This window comes from Rhinatrema bivittatum, chromosome 12 (assembly GCF_901001135.1).
Source record: "Rhinatrema bivittatum chromosome 12, aRhiBiv1.1, whole genome shotgun sequence".
NCBI lineage: Eukaryota > Metazoa > Chordata > Amphibia > Gymnophiona > Rhinatrematidae > Rhinatrema > Rhinatrema bivittatum.
The window spans coordinates 36140317-36155148 of record NC_042626.1 but is presented as its reverse complement, the minus strand read 5'-3'; the positions used below and the strand labels follow the sequence as shown (position 1 = coordinate 36155148).

Genomic DNA, 14832 nt, shown 5'->3' with positions numbered 1-14832 from the left:
TAATGAAGGAAATTCACATAATAAAATACGAGGGAAAAACAAATTGAGAAAGCAGAAACAAGACAAGGAGCGGAATTAAACTTATACTGAACATTTTGATCTCCAGATGCTCCTCTTCAGAGCCAATAAGCCTAGATTCATTAGAGTCTTAGTAGTCTCTCCATCCCTCTTCCTGAGGTCACCAGGGGGGTCTAAGACTAGGCTCATTAATGACTTTTCACTAAACTGAGCCCATTGCTTCAATAGCAGGCTAGCTCTAATGATCACCTCTCATTTCAAGGATGTTAAATACCCCTACTCCCAATCCAGCAGAGAAAAAAGGGGCAGAAGGCAAGGTCAATAGGCCCTACCTCATATCTAAGTGATAGAATAACATCTCCTAGTGCTGTGCTTGGATAGAGTGAAATATGCCTTCAGTGTATCCAGCTGTGCTTCAGACACAGAACAGCAATCAGCACTTGGCTTAATGAGCCTATTTCCCTGAGCAGCCTTGATCCCAAGATAACCTGGAGGTAAAGGCTCCTCTCAATCAGCTCTCTATGATTAGCAAGATTAAATATTATAGTCCAATTAAAATCTGCAGCAAAAAGAGATGTTTACTTGTTTTCCCTCCTACTCTCCATTCAGCAATGCATGGGAACAAATATCCAATTAGTTATGGACTGGGGAGCTACTGATGGATGGGAAATGCTTCAGATTTGTGTACTGATCCCAGCTCATTGGCCTCAAGTTAGCAGGGTCTGGGAGCACTGTGAATTAGTATTCTTCATTAAAGCCCACCTTTTAGATCTATGGGAACCTCACAACCTTCTCTAACAGGATGATTCTCACCCTCAGAATAAGAAAGGAAGACAGATGGCATGGTCCAAAAGCAGAAAACTCCCCCTGGGACAGAAGAAAGAGGGAAAAAGAACATGCAAATGAATGTTTATGATCTAGGGTAAGTGATGGAAGAAAGCTCAAGAATAAAAGAAGAATGGCATCTTTAGTAAAGCTAGGAAACCCTGAAGCTTCTCTCCTATGTGTTGTGTCTGTGGACCCTTGGGCTGAGGCAAGATTCATGCCACTTGCAGGAAGGAGCCCTGCAGGTTCTCGCCATTGGCAGGCAGATCCAGGCGAAGCAGAGACCCATCAGGGTCTTCTAGCCCACATTCACCTTGGGTTGAGCCTTCGGGTGCAGGGGCCAGCAGGACTTAGGTGGGGTCAGATCCATAGTTAATTAGGGTCATAAGCAGGCAGAGGTCAGGTGTATCCAAGATCCAGACAGTGGTCAGAAGCAGGAGGCGGTTAGGTGAATCCGAGGTCTGAGCTGAGGTCAAACCGGGTATCCATCCAAAGGAGAGGGAGAGGGATGGATAGGACTGGGACAGGTAAGGCTGGAATAAGCTGGACAAAGACTGAAATCAAGCTGGATGAAGTCTGAAGAGAAGGAACGCTGGGAAGCAACATGCACTACTGAAGAGTGGCTGGACCTGTTGCTGAAGTGAGTTGCTTCTGGGGAGCTGCCCTTATATAGGGCAGTGTTGCTGATGTTATCTCTAAGGGCCACGGAGGCTTTCCCACTGCGATCTCTTTAAATGTTTGGAGGTGGTGTGTTGGAGCATGCCTAGGGAGAAACGTGGAGCATGCTGTCGGCAGCATCCTGCTAGCAGGATTTTGTGGCGCTAAGGAGCAGCATTCTGCAATATGATTGGCTGGTGGCGTTTCAATGCGTTAAGAGGCAACTGGACCGGCCCAGATGGGGGAGATAAGTGTGGCACTTCACAGGGGTAGCTCACAGACTGTCAAACGCAGCACTATTCATGCACATGGGGGACAATTCAAGGAGAAGCTAGTGAAGGTGATTTTAAAAAAAGATCTACCCAGTTCAGCTTCTTAAGGAAGGATAACAAATGTTATGTGTTACTAATGTATTTGTTGTAGACAGGCATTTGATTTATGTAATTTATAATGTGGGCAAGGGACTGTGGCAAACATAAGATTGGGATGTCCTAAACGAAATACCCTCCAAAAAAAGAATGCACTTGGTTGGTTTGAATGGAACAGAAGGGAGAGAAACCCATAGAGTTTGTAGAATAGAGAAAGTTGAAGATGACAAAAGAAATATGTGTGCGTGTGTGTTCCAAGTTGCCTCAGGTTACTAGAAGTACCTGGATCCTACAACATGAGTTATGCCTTAGCAGGGGAAAAGCAAGGATATGAAGTGAATCCAGTCAGCTTAGCGAGAGTTTCTCTCTGCTATATTGGATAAAAGAGGATGTAATTACTGATCAATGTCTTTGATTGGGTGACCAGAGAGTTGGAACAAGGAAGAGTACTAGACAGAGTGTTCTTGGATTTCAGCCAGGCCTATTGACATGGTTCCACACAGAAGACTAATAAATAAATTGTGCACCCTTGGTATGGATCCTAGAATGACTGACTGGGTTAGAAACTGGCTGAGAGGGAGACGACAAAGGGTAGTGATAAGTGGAGTTTTCTCAGAGGAGGGAGTTATTACTAGTGGTGTGCCTCAGGGATCAGGCCTTGGACTGGTTCTGTTCAACATTTTTGTGAGCGACATAAAGGAAGGGTTGTCGGGAATGGTTTGTCTTTTTGCCGATGATACCAAAATCTGTAACAGGGCCTGGTTTGGCCTCTGTTGGATACAGGATGCTGGGCTTGATGGACCCTTGGTCTGACCCAGCATGGCAATTTCTTATGTTCTTATGTGAACAGCCAGGAAGGTGTGGAAAACATGAGGAGGGATCTAGCAAAGCTCAAGGAATGGTCTAAAGTCTGGCAGTTAAAATTTAATGCTAAAAAATGCAGAGTAAAGGTATTGGAGGTGAAAAAATGCAGAGTAAAGGTATTGGAGGTGAAATTCTTTTAAACAGAAAGGATCTGAGAGTAATTGTCTAAGGTGGCCAAACAGGTGGATAAAGTGATGGTAAAAGCCAGAAAGATGCTTGGCTCCACAGGGAGAGGAATGATCAGGTCCCTGATGAGACCTCACTTGGAATTTTGTCAGGAGGCCCCCCCAAGCTGGCCAAAAGTTCTTTTTGGGCCGAACGAGCCGTCCGGCGCGAACTCGCCGGGAATCACGTGACGCCGGCGTCACTCGACGTGCCGCCGACGTCACATGCTTCTCGCCAAGGATTGCAGAAATGACGTCCTCACTCCTCGCTCGATCACCAGGGAGTTGTGGTAAGTCTGGGGGGGGGATTAAGGAGGGTGAGGGGGTTTAAACTTTTTTTTTGCACATATGTACATATACCCAACTCATTGGATTTTTTTTATGTCCTTATTGGCCGCAAGTGGGACCCCCTTTCGGACATAAGAAATATGAACATAAAATTTTGCTCTGCACATCCCTGTTGCCTACCCCTGTTTTAAATATTGTTCACAGAAGATCTCTTCATTAAGTAAAACAGAATTTGAAACAACAAGCTCTGAGTGATAACTATAATTCCTTTCTATCACTTATAGCAAATACCTAATGAGGCATCTGAGAGTGGGAATGAGTAGTTGGTGGTACTTGACTGGGAAATGAGAAGCATCTATAAGGACCTCAGGAATGAACAATGGTCCACAGCATCTTGGCTAGGTTCTCCTATCCTTATGCCCCAGTCAGCCAAAGAATATGGCTACTACAGACTCTAATCAACTGTGTTGAAAATGATTATAATAATGTTCATGTTCAAAATTACAACATATGCATGGAAAAGCAAAAGAGTAGGCATATGGCAGGAAACCATATGGAGACCCCATATGGTAAGAGATACCTTGCTAGCCCTTAGTATACTTTCCATTTACAAATTGAAGCAAAGTTAGAGAACATGCATCTGTGCAAAATGTGTAAGGATCATCTTGTTTGCCTTCACTGATTTATTGTGCAAGATATTAATAACCTTGATTTTTCATCTTTGCCACCTTTCTCTCACATTCTTGGAGTAATTAACTTCTAAGGAGGTCTTTAGCTAAGATTTATAGTATGGTTCCAGAGGAAAAACATATTGATGAGTAAGAGTAGTTGTCATGGTGGGTTCAAGGCTATGAGACCTTTCCTTTTTGCAAGCTTAGATCCTAAGTGAAAGTGATTTACTTGCTGACTAGATACCAGATAGAAAACACTATCATTATACAGGGTGGCCCCATGGAAAAGTAGCCTGCCTCCAATGCACTGGTATTGGAGGCGGGCTACTTTTCTGTGGGCCACCCTGTACAATACATTGTGGTTAACAGTTCCTGTCCACCCAGTAGTGGAGGAGTTGCGGGAGCAGCAAGCAGTGAATGAAGCACAACAGTTATGTGGCAGACACGGTGTTGAAATGGTAGCTGGTACTGTTGGTCAGGACATGGCTTAGGTAACTGTCAATACTGGAATGTGAAGGGAGTCTTTTAGCACAGGAAAGCTGAAATGGCAGAATTTATATTATTTTAATAATAATATAATCAAATAGCTCCTTTGTACCCTAAGATATTAGAGTACGTTACAAATATGCTACATACTACCATTGGTACTCACTTTCTGCCTTGAAAGGATAATGCAGAGTTGCTTGCCTGTAACAGGTGTTCTCCGAGGACAGCAGGTTGTTAGTCCTCACACATGGGTGACATCATCAGATGAAGCCCAGATGCGGAAAACTTATGTCAAATTTTCTAGAACGCATCTACGCTGGGTCCCACTCCAGTCTTGTATCATAGAATTATAATTAAAATAAAAAAGAGGAGAAACCAACTTTGCAGGATGCCAGGTGGGTTTCATGATGACTAACATCCTGTTCTCTGAGAACACCTGTTACAGGTAAGCAACTCTGCTTTCTCTGAGGTCAGGCAGGGTGGTAGTCCTCACACATGGGTGAATCCCTAGCTACAGGCTGCTCCCCAACACAAAAGGGGACCAACAGATACATAACCAGGTATCAACCAACAGAACAACAATGGTGCTATTGGTAACAGAGTGTGAAGACAGCCTGAACCCAAACAACAGGCCTTAGATGGGAGAGTTGGGTTCTATACCTCAAACCTACTGTCATGTCGGCCATCCCTATCCAGACAATAGTGAGATGTAAATGTGTGGAGAGAACTCCATGTCACAGTCTTGCAGATCTCTCCTCCATAGGAACTGCTCACAAGTGGGCCACCAATGACAGAATGAGCCTTGACATGACCATCAAGATGTAGTCCCGCCTAGGCATAACAGAAGGAGATGCAATCTGCTAGCCAACTGGATAGTGTCTGTTTGGCAACGGCAATGCCCAACCTATTCATGTCAAAAGAAATAAAAAACTGGATGGACTGTCTCTGGGCTTCTGTCCGCTCCAGTTAAAAGACTAAAGCTCACTTGCAGTCCAAACTGTGCAGTGTTTGTTCGCCTTGGTACAAATGGGGCCTAGGAAATAATATTGGCAGCATGATTGACTGGTTAAGATAGAAATCCATCACTACCTTAGGCAGGAACTTAGGATGCATATGCAATGCCACCCTATCATGATAAAACTTAGTATAGGCCTGCATCTAACTGACCCTGTGCACTGAAGTGACTTCCACAAAAATATGAACTTCCAGGTCAGGAACTTCAGGTCATAGATGTGCAGTGGCTCAAAAGGAGCTTTCATCAGCTGAGCTAAACCATGTTGAGGTCCCAAGACACAGCGGAAGACCTTAGAGGAGGCTTCATTTGAAGCAGACCCAGCATGAAGCGAACAACTACAGGCTGTACAGAGATGGGTGTACCATCTATACCTTGGTGGTATGTGCCAATTGCACTCTAATGGAGTTGGTCTTTAAGCCAGCCTTCAATAGGTGTAGAAGGTAATCAAACAGTTTTTGTGTGAGGCATGAGAACGGATCTAGGATCTCTGCTCACACCACATGGAAAACCTCCTCCACTTCAGTCCATGGGACTTTCTAATGGAAAGCTTTCCAGATGCCACCAGGTCCCGAGACACAAAGATCAAGCAGCTGTAGGATTAACCTTTCAACATCCAGGCTGTGAGTGACAGTGCCTGGCGGTTGGGATGCCGCAGCCTGCCTTGATTTTTCATGATGAGATCTGGTGAACTCACCAGACTAATCAGTCTCCGGATGGACAACTCCCATAGGAATGGAAACCAGACCTGACTTGGCCAAGGAGGGGCTATGAGGATCATAGTCACCTTTGTCCTTGCAAAGCTTCAAGAGATTATTTGCCACTAAGGGAATAGGAGGAAACACATACAGAAGACTCTTGCCCCAATGATGGGGGAGAGCATCCGAGGCTGGTTTGCTAACTGAGCTGTACAGGGAGCAGAACTGAGGCTCCTTTCTGTTGCAGGGGAATGCGAACAGATCTATGCCCAATTCGCTACCCCTCCGGTCCAGGGACCACTTGTGGGTCTGAAGGCTCAACTCAGCTTGTCTGTTACTACATTCTCTGTCCTAGCCAGGTACATGGCCCTGAGCACTATCCCATGGGACAGGGCCCACGTCCAGATCTGGACCACTTCCTGACACAGGATGTATGGTCTTGTACCTCTCTGCTTGTTGACATACCACATAGCTACTTGGTTGTTGGTGTGGATCAGGACAACTTAATTGGACAGCCGATCTCTGAAAGCCCATAGCGCATACCTGATTTCCCAAAGATCCAGGCAGTTGATTTAAAAAGAGCATTACTGGGTGGATCAGAGATCCTGAGCACTGAGCCCATCCTAGGGTAGATGCATCGGTGGTTAGTACAATTTGCGTAGGGGGACTTCAAAATGAGATCCCCTGTTTCAGATTTTAAAGCATCTACCATCAGGACAATGAGTCCCGGAGAGATGGGATGATTCAGATGCAATCCTGGAGGCTCTGAGTGGCCTGGCACCACTGTGATCTCAGGGTCCATTGGGCTCTGCGAATGCCAAGGGAGTGACATGGTCTGTTGCGGCCATATGGCCCAACAACCTCAACATGTGCCAGGCTGACACCTGCTGGCTCTTTTGGATCTCTGCCATGATGGTTATCAAGGTGACGGGCTTCTGGCGAGGCATGAAGGCCTTGGTCTGAGCCGTGTCTAGTAGGGCTCCTATGAAGCCCAAATGAAGTGTTGGACTGAGATGGGAGTTTGGGTAGTTGAGAACGAACATTAGTGACTCCAACACCCAGATGGTCAAGCACATGGACCTGGTGGCCTCTGCCTGAGATATGCTCTTGATCAGCCAATCATCTAGATATGAGAAAACAGGTACTCCCACCTGCGGAGGTGTGCCACCATCACAGTTAAGCATTTTGTGAAGACCCATAGGGCTGATGCGAGCCTGAACGCAATACCCGGTACTGGAGTTGCTGTTTTCTCACGACAAATTGGAGATCCTTCCTGTGACCGGGGAAGATCTCAATATGAATGTATGCATCCTTTAGGTTGAGGGAGCATAGCCAGTCCCCTTTTTGCAAAAGGGGGAACAGGGTCCCCAGGGAAACCATCTTGCACTTTTCTTTTCTTATAAACTTGTTCAAGTCTCTTAGGTCTAGGATGAGACAGAGTCCTCCTGTTTTCTTTGGAATCAGGAAGTACCTGGAGTAGAATCCCAGCCACTACTTATCCAGCTAAATGGTAAGCCAGATAAGTGGTGGGAGGGATAGGGGCATAATGGATAGAAACTACTTATCTGGCTAGCATAGCCGGAGAAGTATTAATATTCATACTATTTTGACTAAGTTAGATCCACTATTGAGAAGGTCTAAAGTTAGTTGGATGTACTTATCCGGCTAACTTTAGTTATCTGGTTATATTCAGTTGAATTTCCAGGCTAAGTTAGCCGGTTAAGTTTATCCAGCTAATTTACCTAGTCAACCAGCTTTTAAATATCAACCCCAGGTGGTCTAACTTTGTATACCACAAATCTAACTTTATACAACATAAATATACTCCTCTTCTTATACTTTCATCCATTATAATGACTACAAATCGTGATGTCAATTTTACTATGAATACCTCAGAATGTTTCTGTAACACCATCCCCTTAAACCTCCTCCACCTTCCAAAACCTACCCCAATTCAAGGTGCCCCTCTACAGTGGTACATATATAGAGCATGTCAGACTGACTTTATTCAGAGGCTCTCTCTCTCTTGCTCCCCTAAAAATATTTTCTCCATAACACAAGACTATCATGATAACGTCTTAACACATGTATACCCATGGATAAGCAGCTCCTCCCCGGTACACCTCGTCCCACCCATCACTTAGCCGGATAAATAGTTATCCATCTAAGTGGTGGCTCCTGAACATGGCCAGACATTGAAATGCCACTGCTTAGCTGGATGAGTCTCCTAAGAGGTCCATATTCAGTCACTAGCTAGATTCCAAAGTTAGCTAGATAAACCTATCCGACTAACTGTGCTGGAATATTCAGTAGTGCATCCACTCTAATATAGATGGCTATTTTAATGATAGGCAGATAAAGTTTATCTGGCTAACTTTAGGACAGCTCTATGGCACGATCAGAGTAAGCTGTATACGTTATCCAGAAAACTCTGATTGAATATCAGAGTTATCTGGATCATACATGCAGCTAACCTAGCTCCTTCCAGAAATAACCCCAAAACGCCCTTGCATTATCCAGCTAAAGTATGGATGGATACTAGGTGCCCAAAATATTCAAAAGTCGGCATTTAGCCGGATAACTTGTGAGTTATCCGGTTAAATGCCTCTGAATATGGACCTCTAAATTACTAGAGAGAAAGAGAGGCTTTGACATGTGTGCAATAGCTCAGATGAAAAATTACTGAGGAAGACTTGTGTGGTAGCAGCTGAATGAGAAACCCTGAGCATGCTCTGAAGACTCTTCTTGGGTTTTTCCAAGCTTTTCCTGTATGTCAGTGCCATCGAAAGACATCACCTCACATATGTGGCTGATTCATACTGCTTGTCGATGGAGAAACGATGAAATCTGGAGGAGTTTCCTGATAGCTTTGCCAGGGTAATGAAAAGGGTCTTCTGAATCAATTGCTCAGTACTGGAACAACTGAAATACACTTTTTAAAATTTCAAAGTGGAGGATACAGAAGCAGGAAGTTATTAGTTCACATGCAACCAGGCTGGATTTTGGATTCATGGTATTAGCCTGTAGCTTTCTCATTATGTACTCTAACTAATTTGCCATGTACAACACCACACATCTCCTCCCACTATCGCAAATTTCTGAAATTTGACAGATGCCTGAAAGACTTTCCTGTGCAGTACCTGCATTTTAAAATCTAAACTGGGTAGGGGACACTTGGAAATAACCCACAGGAGTTTTCTTATTCCATACAGTGTATTGCACATGTAGCCATCATCCTCTATTACATAAACACTGCATACAAATATCAAACTCCAGGATCCACCTGGGAACAGTGCACTAATATCAACCTTCAAAATGTGTATTTTAAAGTAAGTAGAGAATAAGATGAAAATTACATACCCTTTGAGTAGAGATTATATGTTTGCTCCTCTGCACTGATGACTGTGGTGGTCAGGAACTATCTACAGAAGTCAGGAGGAATGGGCATGCTCTGTACTCATCTTTGGTTAAAAATGCATTCTGGCATTTTTATATTTTCCTATATATGGAATGTTGGAAAAATGTATGTGAAAGTGGCCCCATGTCTGTCTGTTTTGGGGTAACATAACACTCCAAAGAAGGGATGGAAATTAACCAATTTGACATGCTGGAAGAAAATGTGAATATCTCAGATGAGTTTGAAAATCAGAAAAATCCGGTCACTATTTTTGGAGCCTGGAACTTTAGAGGCTATAGAATGCTGATAGACAGAAAAAAGGCCGGAAGCAGCTGATGAAGGATGGCACCTTCCAATTCACTTCCTCCAAAACTTCCCATGTCACCCCCCCCCCCCTTCAAATACCCTCCAAGATACCCTCCCCTACCGGCCAATAGCTCCTCCTTGCATATACACCATAAACACACCCCACTTTATCTCATCCCCTCTACATAAACACACCCCCTATGTCATCTCCACACATTCTAGCCCATACTGCCAAGCTCTCCCACACACATACACCATTCACACATACCCCACTCCCCACACCACCATATCCACACGCACACTGCCACAACTCCACCCACACACTTGTACCACCAAATACTCACCTCTCAAGTCACACCCCTATGCACACAAACCCTTTGCACCTTCCACACACAAGACACACACATACAGACCTCCAAGGCAAACCCTTATATCCATTACCCACATACTCACACCTCTACATACACTCACTTCCCAAATCATATCCCTACACCCTCAAACTTCACAAGTTATATCCCTGTACACACAAATACCCATTCTCCTCTCCACACATACCTCAAACCTATTCCCCATGAACACTAGCCCATATACTCCACCCCCCACACGCATACAGCCCATTCGCATACCAACTAACACATATACACACCTCACTCCCCATATACACTTACATTCCAATCAGTGTGAGGACACCCAAAGGTCTTTACCAGGGAAACACGTCTTCACTAAGGAGGTTATGTAACTAAAGTTAGTGTAATATAAACAAAACCCAAGTGGTGGTGCCTGAGGTTTTGTAGAAGTATGTGGACTCTTTCATTCTACAGAAGATCCAGGACTCAAGGACAGAGCCTCTGGGTCTTCGGACAGTGAATGCCTGGAGTAGTCTGTGAGGGACCTCAGAAGGAATGTAGAGGTTTCCTATAGAAAAGTAGTATAAATAGACTCTTTAGTCTACTGGGAATTATCGTTTCAGTTGATGAAGTTTGAAGGAAATTGACACAAACAAAACAATATATATATATATATATATATATATATATATATACACATATATATATACATATATAACTTTGTATGTAAGGTGATACCTTTTTATTGGACTAGCTTAATACATTCCATGACTAGCTTTTAGCTCTCCAATAAAAAGGTATCACCTTACATACAAAGTTCTGCTACCAAGGGAAGTGTGCAGCAGGAGCTTCTCCACTTGTGAGTCAAATTAAGAAGGGGAACATGATCATGGCAGACATGAGGCTGCTCAGCATGTGTTTTTCCTTTCTTGTGAATTACCTGGATTAAGCACAAAGGGAAAGTCGGGGCTTCCCTCCAGACCCTGACTTAAACTTCCAGGTCAGCAGTGGGGGTCCCTGCTTTAGAGAGGGAAGAAGTCCCTGATGCAACTGTTGGTGAGGAGGTCTCCCTTAGTCCTCCAGTCCATCGTTTCCCTCCGGCTCACAGACACGATTCTCTCAGCTTGCCGGAATTGTCGCTGCCTGATGAGGTCAGAGCAGCACCAGCTCAGGAGGGGGCAGCTGAGTTCTCGGCATCCTTGAGCAGCATTGACCTGCCTTGAGCGATTATCTCGGGAGGGCGACCCAGGAACAACAGACATGCCTGCAGATAATGGAGGAAACTTTCTCAGTGGAGGTCCCAGGGTTGTCGGCTACCATGTCCAGGGATTTGGCTCAGAGGGCCGAGTTTCTCCTTTTGTTACCTAAGCTGAAGATCTTTACATTAGACTCACTGTGGGATTTGGTGATGCAGTTTGGAAAGCCCATTAATAACTGTGAAAAGATTGACACCCTAACCTCCTCCTTGGAGCCTATGGCTTTACAGCTTGGGAGTGAATTAAGAAAGCAAGTGATCAAAATTACTGGTCTAGAAAAGGATATTCAAGAAATTAAGATCATGACTAGTTCCCTGATTACGGAGCGGGTTGCTCTTTCCAGATGTTTGGAATATTTGGAGAATAATTCCAGACATCTTAACATTTGTATTCACAATTTTCCCAAAATTATTGGAGTGCAACCATTGATGACTTTGAGGAAATATTTTCTGAAGGTGTAACATTGAAATTCTGATTCAATTCCCATTATAAATAAGTTGTACTTTTAGCCTGTTTCTCCTTGCAGTGTCCCTGTGTTAAATTTGCCTCTCCATTCTTCACCTTTTAACTTGACTATTTGGAGAACTCTGGACCTGAAATTCTAGAGAGGGGAACTTTATTAGTTTCCTTTGTGTCCGAGGCCGACCTGAGTAAAGTGATGATGTCTTTACTTCAGAAATCTAACTTCCCCTTTCTACGATCAGCCTGTGAGAATGTTTCCGGATTTATCCAGATTAACAAAGGAAAGGCGCACAGGTTTTCTTTCTTAAAACAGGCTACAATATTGTTACAAGCTTCTTTTATGTTAAGATATCCCTGTACATGTGTAATGGTGATGTAATATAGTTCCGGGTAATCTACCCACTTATCTTCTCTCTCTAGCTCTTCCTATCTCTCCTTCCTCATCCCGGTTCCTTTGAAACCCCTGTTAGATGTAACTTTTATTTCTCCGGTCCTTCGCTTATGTTGTTACCCCTGTTGAATGTAAACCGATGTGATATTCATTTGAATGTCGGTATATAAAAAGTTAAAAATAAATAAATAAATTTAATAATGATTGTTATTTTTTTTGTGCTCCGAACAACTTCAGTCTTTTTTGGTCTCCAAAAGATTAGTTATCTCCCTCTGTCCCTAATGTGAGTCAGCGAGGAATTATGTGTATTAAACAGAGTGCATGCCCAGCAGTTTCTTTAAATATTACTTGGTTTTCCCATTTTGATTACTACTTTCCCCATTTCGTTTTGTTGGATTTAATATTGGAAGTTTCTTTTGATACTGCATTTTTCCTTTTGCTTACATGTATTTGTACCAAGTGTTTGCTACCTTATGCAAGGTATTTTTGCTTTGTAGAATTATTCAAAATTTCAATAAATAAATAATCTGAAAGGAAAAGAAGAGGAAAACTGGTACTGATCTCTGCTTGGACCCTCGTCTCACCTCATTGCTGCCTGCCACCTTCCTCTGTTTGGACCCATTTGACCCTAGTCTGGTCCTGGACTCCGCTACCTTGCTTACTCCCAGAGACCCTCGTCTAAGTTCTGCTGGCCCCGAAACCAAAAGGCTCAACCCGAGGGGGACGAGGGCTGGTACAGGTGAAGCCTCACCCCAATCTCCATCACACCAGAGTCTGCCTGCTGGCGCAGTGAGAACCTGCCGGGCCCCTCCCTACCAGCGGAGCCAATCTCACCCCAGTCCAAGGATCCACAGACGCAACGCATATATTTAGTATGTAATGTCAGGACCCACATCTGCTCTTCATACAAAGTGTTCCCAAAGCCATGTCTCTGTATGTTTTGCTTCCCCCAATTGTTATTCGAGAAATAGAAAAGGAATTTTCATGTAAAGCCAAAATCCCCTGTTGGCCTTTTATCTGCTTTCTACAGATGTGCAAACTTTTAAACAAAATTCACAGGTTCATCAAATGTATCTTCTTGAACTTGTTCCGCCCTCTCTCCTCCACAAAAAGAAAGTATCTGATGGAAACCTCTTTAATCAGCAAATCCACATTTAAGTTCTAGCAGATCCCTTCAATTTGGATTTGAAGAGTATCACAGTGGGAAGATAGCATAATGATTCCCAGAAGTCAGCGAACCTACAGGAAATCTGCAAAACAAATCAGGGCAGATCTTCCCCCAGATTCTGTCAAATTTCCCCCAAAAAAACTGTGAGGGAGAAATAACCCAAGCTTGTCATACTTGAACTGGGCTCAGATATGCCAGGTTCAAGCTCAAGCCCAACTTGTATCTGCATCTCCTGCTGCCTTTTCAGTTACCTATACAGATTCAGGGCTGCCAAGTGCAAGGGCACGTCAGCTCATTGGTGTCTGCGTTCTCCTTACTACAAAGGTGGGTGGGACTAGGAAGCTAAGGCCTGCAAAAGCTTGTGCGGGTTCCTCTCTATGAAAGCCATGGAATGGGAGGAGTTAGTAGGCCTAGGAAGCCAGCCCTTCACAACATACCTCCGAACCTCCTTCCGCTTCCCCAAATCTCACTCACGTTTGCCGGAAAGGTGTCTCCACGTCACAGAGGGCTCAGGTCTGCCAATGGCCAGGCAGAGAAGCGTTACACTGCTGCCTTCGTTCACCGTGATGTCAGTTGAGATATTCAGTATCTGAGGTGGAACTGCAGGGACAAAGAGGAGGGGAGCACTGAATTACTGAACATTTCACTACTAGGGATGTGCATTCGTTTTTAAAGAAAATGAAAAACGTGGAGGAAACATCTTCCTATCCTCCCCAGAAATTCAGTTTTGTTTTGTTTTTTCCCCCTTGTCTTTCATTTGGAGCTGCCAAAAAAATGTAAAATTAACCCCCGCTTCCCCAAGAGGTACCTCACTTCTTGCCGGGGTCCTGTCAACTCGCCTAATAGAAAGAGGCAGGAGTGAGCCGCAGTCTCTCCTGCCCCTCTGGCTCCCAGCTGGAAAATAGAACTGGCCGACTCAGAGGCCGGCAACATCTGCTTGTATGGCCCTTGTGTTTGTATGGCTGTGCAACTAAATGGTGCTGGCCTCAGGGCTGGCTGTCACCATTTCTTTTTTGACATGGGGGGGGGGGGGCGGTCTCTTTTACATTTATTTTTAATGTTTATTTTGGTTCAGTAAAGAAAAAGAACCAAAAGAAACAAATTGAAACCCAAATAAGACACCCCCCATCCTGAAATGGGGAAAAAAAAAAGAAGTCTCTGCGCATCCCTATTTATTATGCGCTGAGAGAGCCCAGCTTTCAAATCTGTTCGCACTTCGTTGTTTGCACGCATAAGTGGGCCCACAAAGATTTATGCTAGCATTTTAGAAGCTACGTAGCTAGCAAGAGCTGCTTATGTGTAGATTTCTAATACAGAAACATGAATACTTTTCTCTATCCATTTTATGAAAAGACTTGTGCATATTTTACATGCTCAGTAACAGTAATAATTTGCACATTATAACCAGAAATAAAGGCGGAGGCAGGAATTTTATGAAGTATTTGTGTACTCCA

General features: G+C 44.0%; 1 protein-coding gene across 3 annotated transcripts in view; it reads right to left on the bottom strand.

The window, feature by feature from the left end:
• Positions 1-14832, bottom strand: part of LOC115073978 (opioid-binding protein/cell adhesion molecule homolog) — a 1138013-nt gene that overhangs the window by 66756 nt on the left and 1056425 nt on the right. For all 3 annotated transcript variants that reach the window (XM_029572998.1, XM_029572996.1, XM_029572997.1), the window contains one exon: positions 13853-13978. In XM_029572998.1, coding sequence (XP_029428858.1) covers positions 13853-13978 — 126 coding nt within the window. The remainder of the gene's footprint in view (positions 1-13852; positions 13979-14832) is intronic.